The sequence below is a fragment of the Pelophylax lessonae genome (assembly GCF_965119305.1).
Source record: "Pelophylax lessonae genome assembly, chromosome: 2".
Taxonomy (NCBI): domain Eukaryota; kingdom Metazoa; phylum Chordata; class Amphibia; order Anura; family Ranidae; genus Pelophylax; species Pelophylax lessonae.
The window spans coordinates 514,721,469-514,738,999 of NC_138769.1; the positions used below are offsets into that span (position 1 = coordinate 514,721,469).

At 41.4% G+C, this 17,531-nt stretch overlaps 1 protein-coding gene across 1 annotated transcript in view; it reads right to left on the bottom strand.

The window, feature by feature from the left end:
- Nucleotides 1-17,531, bottom strand: part of PIBF1 (progesterone immunomodulatory binding factor 1) — a 319,829-nt gene that overhangs the window by 256,618 nt on the left and 45,680 nt on the right. Inside the window, exon 5 of the mRNA XM_082245629.1 lies at nt 13,674-13,793. Coding sequence (XP_082101755.1) covers nt 13,674-13,793 — 120 coding nt within the window. The remainder of the gene's footprint in view (nt 1-13,673; nt 13,794-17,531) is intronic.

A 17,531-nucleotide genomic window follows, 5' to 3' on the forward strand; every position in this document is an offset into this window, starting at 1 on the left:
CTGGTGGTTAGGTTGAGCTTGGAAATTTCTTTGTTTTTTTTTTTTATTATTTCATATGCATTGCCTTTCCAATGCTCTTTGCTGCAGTGACCAGTTACAGGTGAGGGCAGTACCCACTTTTTTGTACTAAGCCCTCCTATTTACAATCTCGGACTACAGGATAATTGATGTCTTTATTGTAGAGACAAGAAGAGTGGAAGGTTTTGACTATGTTAGCAAAAGACAACTGGGAAAAACAGATACCACTCAGCCCAAAACATGCGAGGAACTTGTCAAAACTGGAGAAGACAGAATCGGAGGCTGCTGTGCATGGCAACCAATCAGCTTATATCTCTCATTTTCAAAGCTTAAAGTGATATTAAAAGGCAATTAAAAAATACTTACCTGCTCTGTGCAATGGTTTTGCACAGAGCAGCCCGATCCTCCTTTCGGGTCCCCAGCCGGCGCTCCTGGCCCCTCCCTTCCGAGTTACCCCAGAGCAAGCAACATTGCAATGGGGGCACCCAACCAGGCGGACTCCCAAGCCACTGCTCTGCTTATCCATTCACACACAGAGCCGCGGCTCTCCCCCACCCCGTTGCTCTCCTCATTGGCTGCTCACTCCACACAGGTATAATGCAGAAAGGTAAAAAAAAACCTTCAGCCTTTACAACCGCTTTAACTGAACAAGCTGGAGTTAGTAGGTGAATAGTTACTATGCACAACTGCTCCAGATCCTGTATGCTCAAGGTCTTCCAGTTAGAATGTAAGGGACCTCAATACTATGGTGCATTGACCTTAGTACACTATTCTTCCATGCTTCGAGACTAAATATAGTAATACCTACAAAATCAGATACTATTTAGGTACCCAAACCTTTTGACACATTAAAAGAAACTTATATCGGTACTTGTACCATCAGATTGGTTATTATAGCATCTCCTTTGTAATTTTATTTCATTATTTTCTTATTTTACTTTCAGTTTGATTATATTATTTTGTAATTTCTTCGAAAACACTATAAATGCCATAAAAAAAAAAAAAATAATAATGTATGGGATGTTTTACAAGTTGAGGGTTTAAATATATGCTAAAAAGATTAGGAATGTAAAGTATACCTGTAGTAAAAAATATATTTTTTTAAGTATTACTTATTATAAGTAGCAGTAGCTTTCTGGCTGCTGGCACTGGTCCCACTCTTACCAATTCATATACCTTTACTATCACCATCACAGTGATAGGTCAACAGTAAAACGCATGAGGCGACAGAAGGGGGGGGGGGGGCACAATGAGGCACCCGGAAACTGACTGGTACTTCCACTGCAGGTTACAGAGGTACAAGTAATTTATACAGAGGAATATTCAGATGTTACAATCAGAAACTGGATGTGCCTGGCATTCACAGTATATTTTCACCACAAGTTTACTTTAGATCAGGGGTCGGGAACCTTTTTGGCTGAGAGAGCCATGAACACCACATATTTTCAAATGTAATTTGGGAGCCACACACTATATTTCAGGGGTCGGGAACCTTTACTTAATATTCATATTCATGGGCCGCAGCTATACAGTGCGTAGATGGAGCCTTGTGAATTTGCCTGGAGTCCAGTCGGGAAGAGAGCAGAGCAGGCAGGTATGCAATGAGGTCGGAGTGGTGAAGCGCCTGCAGGCCTGCGAGTGATGGAGGAGAGTATAGGCCCTGAGAAAATGTCAGCCGGCCACTGAAGGCCTCAGAAGTGGATGTGAGAGGCAGCTCCCACGGGTCCCCGGGTGTCAGAGTGGAAGGAGATCGTGTCTGTCAGGGCACAGGGAGCGGATGGCAGGTCTCCTTACCTGGCGGTGATTGCCAAGGCCCTCAGATGCACAGCACACGAGCCGGTGGCGGTACCGCGAGTAGGCCGCGGGGTCCGTAGCGCGGCAATCCGGTCACCCAGAGACAAACTAAGGGTAGCGGTGGGTAGCCCACAAAGTGTACCGTCGATGGGTGCAGAAATCTCCTTGGCACGGGGCACAGCTACGCGGATGGCACTGGATTGAGTGGTAGACGCAGCAGAGCTCTGGGACTACACGTCCAGCGCAACTCACGTCCGGACACGCCCCCTTTATTAAAGATTTGTCAGATGCAGCCATCAAAAGAGCCACATCTGGCTCGCGAGCCATAGGTTCCCTACTCCTGCTTTAGATTATATTTTGTATTTATGATTAATGATGAATATGTTTTTATGAATAAGACCTTTACCATTTCTTTTTTAAAAATTGGTTTCATTATAAAACAAATGAAGAATAGAAAATTCATCTTTGCAGCTGTCATCACTTAAGACTCACCTACAAAATATTATACCAGTCACATGAGTCCTTTGAATAAAAAAAAAAAAAAAGCTAAATATATTAACTAATAACAAAAGACACCCACATTCTGCAAAACATCTGTAGAAGTTGAAAAACATGCTCTGCTACAGTTATCGTTTGCATGTTCATAAGGAAAATATTGACAAAGTCAAAGGTTAATATTACCCACCAAAAGAAATAAATCGGAACGTTTACTAAAACAGAAGCAGACCAACAACACCTAGAGGAACTACTTAGCAATGCTAAAACACTACAAAGCAAGGCTTAAACAGAACATCTTGTCACACACAAAAAAAGAGAAAAGATCAAAGAAACATGAAAATATTTAAGCTTTGACAAAAACGATTCTGTGCCAATGGTTTAATAAGAATGACATTTCAACTTGTTTTGTCACCTCAAAGGACCAATACATTTAAACCACGCACTCTCTTTTACAAGATTACGCATAACTAATACCGCAGAAGCTTCTCAGATGATATCCAATACTGATATATGATTGCGGGGCAGTTTTTCTCCTACAAACAGCTCCACTCCCTCATATACAGTACATAAGGAAATCATTTAGGAGGAAATAACTTTGCTAAATTACATTACAAAATTATATAATTATATAACTAAACAAGCCATATTATTTTACTAAATCCCAATTGTACATGTATGGGTTGGTATTAGTCTAATCTAAACAAACATTAATACTAAACAGTAAAAACTGCAATTATCTATGTGCAAAGCATAGGGTTACAGTAAATCTAAACTCAGATTTTTTTAAATAAAATAAAATAAATGCAATATGTCTAATTTAACTAAACCTTCCATCTCTCTTTTTTTCCTTTGTTTTATATTTCGAACTAGTGATCGACCGATTATCGGCAAAGCCAATATATCGAGGGCCGATATGCACTTTCCCCTATATATCGGAATCGGCCACCAAGGTGACCGATATTGCTGATATTTCGGGAAAGTGCATGTACCAGAGTGATGCCTGCAGCTAGAGGCATCACCCCGGTACCGGCGTCCATAGCCGACGGTCGGCTGTCTTGTAATGACAACCAATGCGGCTGAGAAGCTGCTCGGCTGTCATTACATGGAGCGGGAGGGGACATCTTTCCCCTCCCGCCACCTTCCGAGGCTCGCCCGGGTCTCCCGTCCCACCAGGAGACCTTGGCAACCAGCCTGCACGGCCCCCGAAGACGCGATCAAAGCCGCATTCGGCTCGGATCGGGTTTCCATGTAAAAACCCTGAAGTCATGTCATGACATCACTTCCGGGTACTCGGCGCCAGATTAAAAAAAATTACAGCATTCAAAACAGCCAAACTTGGCATTTTGAATGCTTTCAAGTGCAGAGGATGGGGGTTTAAGGTCTTTTAGACCCCCCAGATCCCTCTGCAATAGTACCTGACAAGTAAAAAAAATTAAAATAAATTTTTTTTCAAATGTACGAAAATAACGTATACAATATCGGCCGATACTGATATGCAATGGCCAAAATATCGGTATCCACAATGAAAAACCGATATCGGTCGATCACTATTTCAAACGCAAGCTCTTTTTTGCTATCCTCAAACGTCCTGTTCTAGGGTGGCTACATTTGCTCTCTATACCCCCTTTTTGTTTGTTTTTTTTAAGTCCCGCAGTGTAGTGTAGTGAAACACACTCACAAAACTTAACACCCAGTGCAAAAAAAAAAAAAAGTGAGCACACAAAAGAGTGTACACATGGTTTTCCTCCGAAGAGAAAAATCCCTTGCTCCAGGGGCACAAGGCTCCTGACAGGGACTGGGGTACTCACTTGCCCACCCGGCAAAAACCAGGTGGACCCCTTTTTTCAGGAGGCCTGCCCAAACGGGCCAACCCAAGTACCAGGTAGGGCTCTACCGAAGGGAGACCTTACCAAAAGGCCACGTGCCCTCCCACCCAAGACTTTTAGGGCAGGCCCGATGACCTGCGCCCTACTAATCTAGAACTGAAAGTACATAACGTGCTGTGCAAAAAAGTGCTATGACAAAAAAGGGAGTTGGGAAAATGGATAAGTGCTAAAAGTGCATGACCACTACAGGCCTTTTACTCTGGTCCTAGCCAAAAGGATCAGCCCTAGAGGAGGGGAGAATTACAGCACCCCTGTACTGCCACTCCAGGGGCACATACACTGAGGGCTTCTTTCACAGCCCGGTCCTTGGCCAGACCAGTGCAGCACCCATGCCTACCAGGAAGGCATTAGAACTTAGGGAAAGCCCTGCCATCAAACAGAGACAAGCCTGTGGGACTCAGATTAAACCTGGGAGAAAAAGAACCTTCCCACCTAAATTACAAGGGGCTAGGATTAAAGAACACCCCCCTCCCCGTTCTAGGGCGCTATGTTCCCTCTCCCCGACAACTGATAAGAACAGATACTACACTTTATCTGGCTTGGCCCTGAGATGGATTACACATTTACGAGCAGACACATTTAGCTCTATGGGAATTATAGTACGCATAGAGAGAAGCATGTAACTATAAATAACGGCACTGTATGCTCTACACTACTGGTAGTGAGGTACATCAGTGGAGGATGATAAGAAGCATGCAAAAAAGAAGAGAGGAGAGAACGAAAAAGAAGCCTGTCTGTTTTTTGTCATATGCATATATAATTGACAATATTGTACAGGCATCGTCTATAAAGGGTTTGATTTCTGCCACGTATGTGACATTATTAGACCACTACTTATCGAGATTACCATTAAGCTGTAGAGCACATTCGGAATATAGGCAGTATTTCAGATGACATTTGGGGGGATATTTTACAATGGGCTTCTCTCTTCTCATAGATTTTAGATGACTCAAGTATATATTCTACATTGGGTATACATAACTCCAACATTTTTAAAATATACTCGGGGTGAGAGATAACCCATGCTTTAATAGGTGCAGTATTTCTCAGGATCTCTTATCCACCTTATGTGGCGATGTCCCAAGTTGAAGAGAAGGCTGAGGTTGTAGATACTTTAAATGGCTTACTAGGGACTCATATCTCAGTGGAACCCCTTACATGCCTGTTAGGTTATATCGATTCCTCTTCTATGGATCATGACTTTTGTTTGGCGTTTGCCATCCCTAGAGCATTATTTATAGCTCATAGGTAGATTTCACTGGAGCTAATTATTAAATAGAGTCCACCTGTGTGTGATTTATTCTCAATATACATACAGCTGTTCTGTGAAGCCCTCGGAGTTTGTTAGGGAACGTTAGTGAACAAACAGCATCATGAAGGCCAAGGAACACACCAGACAAGTCAAGGATACATTTATGCAGAAGTTTAAAGCAGAGTAAGGTTATAACAAAATATCCCAAGCTTTGAATATGTCACGGAGCACTGTTCAATCCATCATCCGAAAATGGAAAGAGTATGTCACAACTGCAAATATACCAAGACATGGCCAACCACCTAAAATGACAGGCTGAGCAAAGAGCATTAAACAGAGAAGCAGCCAGGTGGCTCATGGTACCTCTGGAGGAGCTGTAGAGATCCACAGCTCAGATGGTAGTATCTGTTCACAGGACAACTATTAGTCGTGCACACCACAAATCTAGCCTTTATGGAAGAGTGGCAGGAAGAAAGGCATTGTTGAAAGCCATAAGATGTCCCGTTTGCAGTTTGAAAGCAGACATGTGAGGGGCACAGCAATCATGTGAAAGAAGGTGCTCCGGTCAGGTGAAACCTTTTGGCCTAAAAGCGAAACGGTATGTTTTGAGGAAAACTTACACTGCACATCCCCCTAAACACACTATCTATGAAACATGGTGGTGGCAGCATAATGTTGTGGGGATGCTTTTCTTCAGCAGGGACAGGGAAGCTGGTCAGAGTTGATGGGAAGATAGATGGAGCCAAATACAGGGCAATCTTATAAGAAAACCTGTTAAGAGTCTGCAAAAGACTTGAGACTGGGGTGGAGGTTCACCTTCCAGCAGGAAAACGACCCTAAACATACAGAGAGAGCTACAATGGAATGATTTATATCAAAGCATATTCATGTGTTAAAATGGCCTAGTCAAAGTCCAGACCTAAATCCAATTGTGAATCTGTGGCAAGACTTGAAATGTGAGGTTCACAAATGCTCCCCATCCAATCTGACAGAGCTTGAGCGATTTTGCAAAGAGGAATGGGCAAAAATTTCACTCTCTAGATATGCAAAGCTGGTAGAGACATACCCAAAAAGATTTGTAGCTGTAATTGCAGCGAAAGGTGGCTCTACAAAGTATTACCTGAGGGGGGCTGAATACAAATGCACGCCACACTTTTCACTTATTTGTAAAAAAATGTAAAAAACCATTCAGCATTTTCCTCACACTTCACAATTATGTGCCACGTTGTATTGGTCTATCACATAAAATCCCAATAAAATACATGACAAAATGTGGAATTTTTCCTACATGTAGCACTGCCCCCTTGAGTTCTGCTGGATTGTTCACCTTGGGATCCCCCTGGGTTACCGATAGCAACTGCAGCATTCACAATTTAACTCTTTACTCCCTGGCTCAGTCAATGAACAGTCTGGCTCAGTTAATGAAAATGTTTTTGTGATTTTATTTAAATTAGGGAAGAGTGGGATACTCCAACTTGAACTATTCACAGTAGATGAGGACTTCTGTCTGAAGATGAAGCCAGGCTGCAGATTCACCTTGCCACTTAGATGAATTTAGGATTAAGTTTCTATGTAGATGACTTGTTAGGATGAATTATCTTCAGGATACAAACCTAGTACCCCCTTTCACTCCACCTGCTGACACCCGTCCTCTGACTATCCTACACCGGGGTGGCTTCCATCAGGTCAGGCCCATAGACACGATCCCCTGTACTCCCAATACTGTTTGAGGGTCTTCAGTGTCACTACCCCTTCAGTCAGCTCTCATGGACCTCTGGGTTCAGCTCCTTCCTTCTGGTCCCCAGGCCGACTGCCTGTGACAGCGTGCCACTGATACAGCCACCACCCTCCGTCCGGGACTCTGCTCACCAGCCAAAGACCCCGCAGCACATGTACTCTTGGCTTTTATACCACCCCCACAACACTCTGAGACAATCAATCTGTGCCAATCACTGGGACTGTATCAAAGCCTGTGTACCCAGATTTCCTCCACTGTCCAATATGCCTCCCTATTGGACCAGTGTAAAACACTCCCTAGACCAGATGAATCACACACTGAGCACTATGAGCAGACCTAACTCACAGATTCTGCTCTCTGGTAGGTAGAAAGCAATATAGATTTGCCTGCTGCTCCTCTGATAGGCAGACAGAGCCAAAACAACTATACTCTCACTAGCACCTACCTAGGAGGGTGCTACATACAATAAGCATGAAAAACATGCTTATTTGTCTAAGAAATCCTATGCATAAATGTAATGTTATGCTACATGGTCCCAGTGGAGGGAACAGATTTTCTTTTTAGGCCCCGATAAGATGTTTGTGTTTTATTTTTGTTTTACTTTGGTTTAAATATTATATATTATTGACATTCCTTTTTCTTGTGTTGTCTTGCGCCCTGCATTGTGATTTGCCTTAACGGGTATCATATATAAAAATTTTTCTTTAAATATAATCTGATATAACTTCTTGCTGACCAGCCACAGTACATATACTTTGGGGACACTTAACTACACTAAAGTATGTAAAATAGATAAATTAAAATAAATGTTATAAAGTGGAAAAAAATGGTTTAAAAAAAAAAAAAAATTATATATATTATATATATATATATATTATATATATATATATATATGCACACACATACATACATACAGTATATAAAAGAAAATTGTGAAAAAAAAAAAAAAAAACATTTCATTTAATTTCTTAACTTTCAAAAAAAATTGTGACAAAAAAATTACAACTTCCAAAAAACTCGCAATGCCTCTTAGTAAATCAACGAATCAAGAAAAGCACAATCCAATGCTACAAAATATTTTAATGGCTGACAGCTGCCACTAAAACATTGGATCCGAAAGCTTCCGCAGACGGTAGGGAAGCATTCACTCTGTAGTGTCGAGTGTTAGGTGCACTCCAACTTGCTGCCCTGCACAGAAGTAGCATGGAAGTTGGAAATTCCTCTATGATGCCATTAGGTCTACTTTCGGTGTTCCCCAAGCTTTGAAAATCCTGTGTAAATATTTAGGATTGAGGCCCCATTCGTTGTGATCTAGGAATTTTCGACTCAGACGTTCCGCTCAAAGATTCTAGGACCCCAGAAGATAGGTCGCCGTTAAGGAACAAACATTTCTTCCCACCCACAGGAAGATCTGACAAGTCACTCTGAGGAGCGGCAAACTTCTGGTGCCCCCCTGGGGAGTCACGTAAGCTACCGTTTTGTTGTCCGAAAGAACTTTGACTGCTTGTTTCTTTAAAACCTTGAGATGATGTCCAGAATCCAGGAGTCCTCTACCTCTTCCGCCCAGACCTCACTAAAACGAGCTAATCTTGCACCTACCTGGGAAGACTGGGTGGGGTGCTACCCGGCCTGTATGCGGCAGTATCTCGGAAACTGTCTTTGGGTCTTTTGGAAAAATGAAAGGGCTAGCGTGGTCTCCTTTCCTGGGGGATTAGACCTGATTTGCCACCCAAAACACATTGAATAGCCGACTCCAGAGTTTTGCCAAACAAAGGTTTCCCGTTGAACAGGACCAAGCAAAGACTGTGCTTGGAGGCATTGTCAGCTGCCCAGTGTGTCAACCATAAGGCCCTGCGAGCCGTCATTGAATGAGCAATGAGTTTTTCCATCATTCTCACTTGGTCTACAACTGCCTCTGCTAAAAAATCCACTGCTGTCTTAATGGGATTCAACAGAGACGAAATTCCAACTTCCTCCACCTCTCTTGAAGAACCGGCTTCAAGCTCCGCAACCCAAACTCTGAGAGCTGCTACAGAGGTCAGAGCTATACTCGGCCTGCAGGCTGCTCCAGCTACTGTGTAAATCCTCTTAAAATCCGTATAAATCCTCTGATCCATGGGGTCTTTAAAGGAAAGTGAATCCTCCAGAGGCAGAGTAATATGACAAGCAAGCCTTTGCAAGGAAGCGTCCACTTTGGGACTAGAATCTTATAGATCAGCATCTTTGGACCGAAAAGGATACAACTTTACGACCCTTTTGTGAACGTTCAGCCTCTCATCTGGCTTCGCCCACTCAACTCCCACAATTTCTTGGATCTCGAAAAAGAGGGAAGGAAGGAATATATTTCTTCATATCTGGATAGTATTTGTGCTGTTTCCTAGATAGGGGAGTTTCCTCCAGCCATCTCACGGCCTCCTTCACAGCCTCAACAAAGGCAGGGATTAAAGAGAAGAAGTTGAAGGCATGCGACTCTGGCTCATTCTCCGAGTCCGAAGAAATGGAATCTAGCTCTTCGACTGAATTGTGACGGAACAACTTAGGTTCAGAATCTTCTGAAGATGACACCGTGGGCTGTGCCGACTTCTTGGAGGCGCTTTTTAATCCCTCCCTGACTGCTGCATTGATATAGGACTTCACTTGTCATGCATCCGCCCCATTATCTCTTGCCACTTCTTTCAGGCAAGAGGTGCAAACTAGTTTCCCAAGGAGGGCATCAGCTAAGCATGCCCAACAGGCTTTTTCTTCCACTTGCGCAGGCGAAGAAGCTCTGGAAGATGACGAGGACCTCCGCTTGTGCGTACAACCTGACTTGCGCTTTCTAGAGGCTTTGCAATGACACAACATCTCTTGGCTCCGTAGCGACCGACTGCAGTGAGGTACAGGTGAGGGAAATCTGGAGTGCCGATCTGACGGAAGTTCATTCCGCTGCGTGACACTTTGGCACTTAGACTTTGCCTGATCTGACCCTCTTTGCGGGCATTTATCCTGCCCTGGGGTCTTCTCTCTGCAAATCGAGAGAAGGTTGCACTTTTTAGTTTGCACTTTTATTAAAAATGACAAAAAAACCCCCCAAAAAACACAAAAAAAAAAAAAAAAAAGTTATATATGCACCATTCCATGAGTGTTTTCAGTGCTACAGACAGGACAGGAGAACCAGCAGGACATAAAAGAGAAGTGCAGTCAAAATAGCCAATTAGCAGTTCCAACCAGGCTACTGCACAGAGGAAAGAGTTAAGAAGGCTTACCAAAGCAGAGCAGCAAGGAACACAGGTTGGAGCGATCTGGTAATGAGGGGGCAGGCAGAACACAGTGTAGAGCGGCCCTCTATACAGAGGTCAGCTGCCAAGATGAGAACATCATTGCTTGGTTGCTAGAATACCCTCTCCTGCTCTGGCCACAGAGAGTCCCCAGCACACTCAGCAGAGTGACTCCTGCCCAGCAGATAGTCTGCAGAGAAGCCAGACAGAGCTGTAGGACTACAAGGACCAGCGGGGAAAAGAAAGTAAGCCACCCACCTCCTGCACACTCCAGACAGACAGTATATTAATACTGCCACATAAAATAAGCCTGGGAAGGAAAAGCAGTAGATAATAATGCTGTAATGAGAATCTTTCAGCACTACAAACAAATTAGTAACTTATACTGTTATACTGCAATGATATCTGACTGCCAGACAAGTACAGTAATTTATACTGCAATGATAAATGTGTGAAAGAATAGAACAGTCATTTTTACCGCCATAACCAATTCCAGCAACCGTGATGCAGTAATTTATACTGCAAAGATCTATCCCTGCACCAAGGGAACCCACCTCCAAAGGAGATTTACAGCCTATTAAATCGGGGGTCTTCTGATTCAGGAGAGGCAGAACCTGAGAAGGCCAATAACAGATGCTCTTCTTCTCTCTTCATTTTTTTGCTTTAAAAAAAGGTGTCCGGAGCGAGGACGAAAAAAAGAACACTGTCTCAGGCGCCCTTTATGGGCTAAGAAAGAGGTTGTCCTAAAGGGGTCAGAGGGGCGGAGCTGACCTATTGTAGGCTAGCATGAGGAGGCCCAGGAAATATATATATAGTGCCTTGCAAAAGTATTCGGCCCCCTTGAACATTGCAACCTTTTGCCACATTTCAGGCTTCAAACATAAAGATATAAAACTGTAATTTTTTGTGAAGAATCAGCAAGTGGGACACAATCATGAAGTAAAACGAAAAATTATTCAGCCCCCTTAAGTTAATACTTTGTAGCGCCACCTTTTGCTGCGATTACAGCTGTAGTCGCTTGGGGTATGTCTCTATCAGTTTTGCACATCGAGAGACTGAAATTTTTGCCCATTCCTCCTTGCAAAACAGCTCGAGCTCAGTGAAGTTGGATGGAGAGCGTTTGTGAACAGCAGTTTTCAGTTCTTTCCACAGATTCTCAATTGGATTCAGGTCTGGACTTGGCCATTCTTACACCTGGATATGTTTATTTGTGAACCATTCCATTGTAGATTTTTCTTTATGTTTTGGATCATTTTCTTGTTGGAAGACAAATCTCCGTCCCAGTCTCAGGTCTTTTGCAGACTCCATCAGTTTTTCTACCAGAATGGTCCTGTATTTGGCTCCATCCATCTTCCCATCAATTTTAACCATCCTCCCTGTCCCTGCTGAAGAAAAGCGGGCTTAAACCATGATGCTGCCACCACCATGTTTGACAGTGGGGATGGTGTGTTCAGGGTGATGAGCTGTGTTGCTTTTACGCCAAACATAACCTTTTGCATTGTTGCCAAAAAGTTCGATTTCGGTTTCATCTGACCAGAGCACCTTCTTCCACATGTTTGGTGTGTCTCCCAGGTAGCTTGTGGCAAACTTTAAACAACACTTTTTATGGATATCTTTAAGAAATGGCTTTCTTCTTGCCACTCTTCCATAAAGGCCAGATTTGTGCAGGATACCACTGATTGTTGTCCTATGGACAGTCTCCTACCTCAGCTGTTGATCTCTGCAGTTCATCCAGAGTGATCATGGGCCTCTTGGCTGCATCTCTGATCAGTCTTCTCCTTGTATGAGCTGAAAGTTGAGGGACGGGCAGGTCTTCGTAGATTTGCAGTGGTCTGATACTCCTTCCATTTCAATATTATCGCTTAAACAGTGCTCCTAGGGATGTTTAAAGCTTGGGAAAACCTTTTGTATCCAAATCCGGCTTTAAACTTCTCCACAACAGTATCCCGGACCTGCCTGGTGTGTTCCTTGTTCTTCATGATGCTCTCTGCGCTTCAAACGAACCTCAGACTCTGATCACAGTGCAGGTGCATTTATACGGAGACGTGATTACACACAGGTGGATTCTATTTATCATCATTAGTCATTTAGGTCAACATTGGATCATTCAGAGATCCTCACTGAACTTCTGGAGAGAGTTTGCTGCACTGAAAGTAGAGGGACTGAATAATTTTGCACACCCAATTTTTCAGTTTTTTATTTGTTAACAAAGTTTGAAATATCCAATAAATTTCGTTCCACTTCATGATTGTGTCGCACTTGTTGTTGATTCTTCACAAAAAATTACAGTTTTATATCTTTATGTTTGAAGCCTGAAATGTGGCAAAAGGTCGCAAAGTTCAAGGGGGCCGAATACTTTCGCAAGGCACTGTGTGTGTATGTATATATATATATATATATATATATATATATATATATATATATATCATTGTTTGTAGATACTTTAACTTCACAAACCAATTATTATACACTTATTGGGATTTTGTTTTTTTTTTTTTTTTACAAAGACATGTAGCAGAATACATTTTGCCCTAAATTTATGACTAAATTTGATTTTATTGGATATGTTTTATGACAGAAAGCAGAAAATAGAAATTTTTCCAAAATTGTTTATCTTTTTTCATTAATATAGCAAAAAATAAAAAACCCAGTGGTGATCAATAACCACCAAAAGAAGGCCCTATTTGTGTGAAAAAAAATGAATTTGCATGACTGTGCAAATGCCAGTTAAATGTGTTTAGTGCTGAATATAAAAAAAATACCCTGGTCATAAAGGGATTAAAAAAAGTAGTTAAAAAAAAAGAAAACAGCAGTAAGAAACTTTGAAAGAAAGAAAACCATGATATACTGGATATCTTAGAACGGATGTAAAAAAAAAAAAAAAAAAAAAAAAGAGTTTAGTGTCACATTAATAATTCCACATGTATACTGTGATTCCCGATGTGTATTGTAGTAAAGTGATTGTGCCTCATTGCTCCACTTGTCTCAGTGGTATCTACAGGCTGCTCTGATTGAATGACAACAGCTTCTGAAATTGATTTTTATCTCAGCTACGATTTACTGATGATGTCTGGTATACAAAAATATGAAAAAGTTTTACAAAAAATAAAAATATATACTACTGCATTCCTATAAAATTGATTAAATTATACATAGTGGATTCTAACATAAAATATATTGCATCGCCCTGAATTATAAAAAAAATAACAAAAAAAAAAAAAAAAACACACCTGCATTATATTCTTAAATTGCTGTTTATAGCTATTCAGCTCATCAGACTGTTTTTCATTCCTTAGATGAAGGTCGTTTATTTTATTCTTCAATGGTTGGACCACTTCATAGAAGCGAATCTGTAAACAGTCAATATAGAGAAAGAAATGAGTCAGGACAAAAATTACAATCCAGTATACTCCATTTCCCATACATGAACCTAATTTTCAGTACAGGGCCCGAAGATAAGGTCAAGAATATTTTTGAAGGTTTTTCTTCAAGGACCTGTTAATAGCGCTTCATGCAAAAAAATAAATGCATTTTTATTTCCATTTCCCCTGTTAGTGTTAAATGGTTTGTCTCAACATATCAACAGTCACTTTTGCTGCACAAATCAAATCAAAGTAAAAATAAGAACTAGAAAGTGACAAAAAAAAAGACTAAATAGGTAAGTGTTTCATATATATATATATATATATATAGTGCACATAAAATCCATAAACAAACATAAAACAAAAAAGGCCAATGCAATCAATAATAAAACTTGCTTTTCGCTTGTGCACTCAAAAAAGTCTCTACTTGATAAGGTGCTTCTTAGGGATGACACCACAGTGGAACGAGAATTTTCCACTCGTGCTTCCTTCACCTCCGTTATAGACCCCTAAGATTGTAGTTACACTGTGGTGTGATCCCTATGAAGCACCTTATCAAAGAGAGACTTTTTTGATTGTGCAAGCTAAAAGAAGCTTAATTATTGATTGCATTGGCCTTTTTTACTTTATATGTTCGTTTATGGATTTTATTTGCACTTTATATATATTAAACACTTATCGATTTTAGTCTTTTTTTTTTTACCTGATTTAGAGGCAGCGTGATCACACATTTTAAGATCTTTGATTTCTCCCACACCATATTAATGCACAAGAAAATACACATTTGATGTTCAATAAAGATTTATTGGGAGCTGTTAAACTGTTTTTGGATATTTATAATTTAATATGAATTGCACTTCTGAAAGTTTTGTTTTTTTTTTTTTTTTTTAGTCATGTGACCGACCCAGAACCAATCAGGGCTGTGCAAACAAAGAATTACACTGTAGAGGTGCATACTTTAGCAAAGTAATAGAAAGAGCTTTCCTTGCAGATGCCAAAGAACAGGGAAAGATCATGTGACCACACAACAGCACTGCAGGAATAAAAACAATTACCTACGCCCGAGGCCAATGTGGGATGCCTTTCAAGCCTAAACATTACCACCCGACACTCCCTGAAATACCCCTGCTTCATGCACTTCTCTTCTTTTGGGTTTATGGAAAGTGCTGGAGTGAGTTTTGCTGTAGTCAAGAGGGCTGCCAACTATACAGCTCTGTATGAGTCAGCACAAGGTAGGCCTGCCTGCTTTTCTGAAGGAGAATCTCCTGAGTGATTTTTGGCAACAGAACAGAAGAGCTAAAAACACCGTAGTGAAAACACCCAGGTATTCACCAACTGATAAATGAATGCTTAAATGCAGCCTACATACATTATAGGTATACATATTGCCTAAAAGGACTTTTACTTCAGTGCTTTCTTCAAAAACACAATCAACTAACTGTTTTGGAGCTGGAAATTTTTCTCCCCTGGCTGTTGTATAAAAAAGCATGCAGTGATACAAGACATGTGTAAATTAGCAGGAAGTTCAGCTGCACTCACAAGGTGGTGGAGTTCAGGTTTTGCAATAAACTTACTTGACCTTACCAATAGATTTTATCCTTCTCATTCTCATGGAATGCATTTCAAGACTATGTACTTAGAATTATCACTAATTGTATTACATTATTGAGTTCTCAATGTGAGTAGTACTTTGTCCCATTCTCCCTAGGGCCCTGTAACACTATCTGTCTGTCAGACAGGGGTCCTACTTGGTGCATGGCTGCCTGACAGCTAGAGAGCCTGATCAGTCCATGGAGGAACATATGAATTCTTAGAATTCCTTGATTGTCAGGTTATACAGCCACCCACAGAAAAAAACAGACAATGCCAACAAAAAGCTGTTATCAAGCACAAATAACCCTGCCCACAACCACAGTGCCTCAGTTTTGTACCAAATAGTACCAAAAGCATTAAATACACACAGAAAGGACTGACCTGTGTTCCACAATAAACTGCCAAGAAAATTATTTTACGGTGAGTACAAAAATTGCATTTTCTTCTTTCTCATCCATTGAAGAACAGGAGGAATTCCTAGTTAGTATGTCCAAAATTAGTCCAACAAACCGAAAAAGGGGGCTTCCTGCAAGTCAAATTGCTCCCTGAAGGACTAAATGCCTGAAGCTGGCTTTAGATGAGGCCTTTATCTCTGCCTGGTTGAAAATTAAAAATATCAAGTAATAGCCGCGCAAACAAGTAAAGCATGGGTACTCGACCTGTGGCCCTCCAGCTGTTGTGGAACTACAATTCCCATTATGCCTCTGCCTTTGGGAGTCATACTTGTAACTGTCAGCCTTGCAATGCCTCATTGGAATTGTAGTTCCGCAACAGCTGGAGGGCCACAGGTTGAGCACCCTTTTAGTACAGTGTGCTTCAACAGGAATGGGAGAAATGGCATCCATAAAACCAGACCATGATTCAAAATTTATGTTTGAATCACCTAGGGATGGTGAACCGAAAAGCTGGTACACACTTGCGCGGTCTATTCAGGAATTTACAAAAGTTCACCAGTCTTCTTGAAGAAGAAATGTCTGTGAGACACTCACTGGCCAAAACATATCCAGACAATGGAGAAATTTTTATTTTAGGTGAACTGGAGACAGATGGAGGGGCGGGAGGAAAATATCCTAGTTGATGTAAAAGACAGAACTACTTTAGGTGAGAAGGAAGTCCTGAACCTCAACATCACCTTGTCCCTATGCAAATCAGAAAGAACTCTTGTAAGATAAAGCCACTAGATCAGACACTTGACTTCACAGATGATGGTCTACAGGGAATATCAACTTGTGGGCAAGAGTAAAGAAAGGAATGTCTCTAATGGGTTTAAACGGTGGTTTCTGATGAGTAGAAAAAACTAGCTTCAGATCCCTTGGACTCCCTGGAAAAACATCTAAATGGGGGAATAAAAGGACAAAAGGGCTCTAACACAAGATAAACGGGAAAAAAAAACTAGTCCTTGAAAGTGGTGAGAACCAAAACACTGATCCAGCTACAAGAAGGAGAGGATTTGCCTAATGAGGAAAATCCTGGGGTGGAAGCGCTGAGACTAAGTATAACATTCCATGTTTGATGACAGTCCTTGCCAGAGGTAGACATCTTAGCCAGCCATGTTGTTAAAACCATGAGCACCATGAAGAAGGATGGCAAAGCAGCCCTAAGGACAGAATATTCTGATGATTTGAAAGTGCCAATGGAGTGTCTGCCAGGATTCTTACAAGGTTGGCATACTACATCTGCCTGGGTTAGTTCAGAGCAATGAGGATTATTAAAATGCCATCCATCACGATCAGTGAAGTAGAGTAGGAATTAGCTTTAGGGGAGGGAAAGAATCAATCACGGTGAACTGATTCCCTAGATCCAGGTGCTACCAGCTAGGGAAATCTGCCTGCTGATTATTTATTCTTGGGATGTACACAGCTAACAAGCTAGAACATTAAGATCTAAATAGAACAGGATCTGTTTTAACTATCCTGCCATGCAAGGTCTTTTAGTTCCACCATAATAATGGAGGTACACTACGGCTGTAGCATTGTCCAACTTATCTGAAAAAGTTTACCCTCCAGTAGGATTGTCCACTGCTTTACAGACCCAAAGTTTCAGGATGTTCACTAGGAGACAAGACACCTCCAATGACAAAGTCCCCTGCACCGACAGGGTGACCAAGACTCTTCCCCAGTCTAATAGACTGGC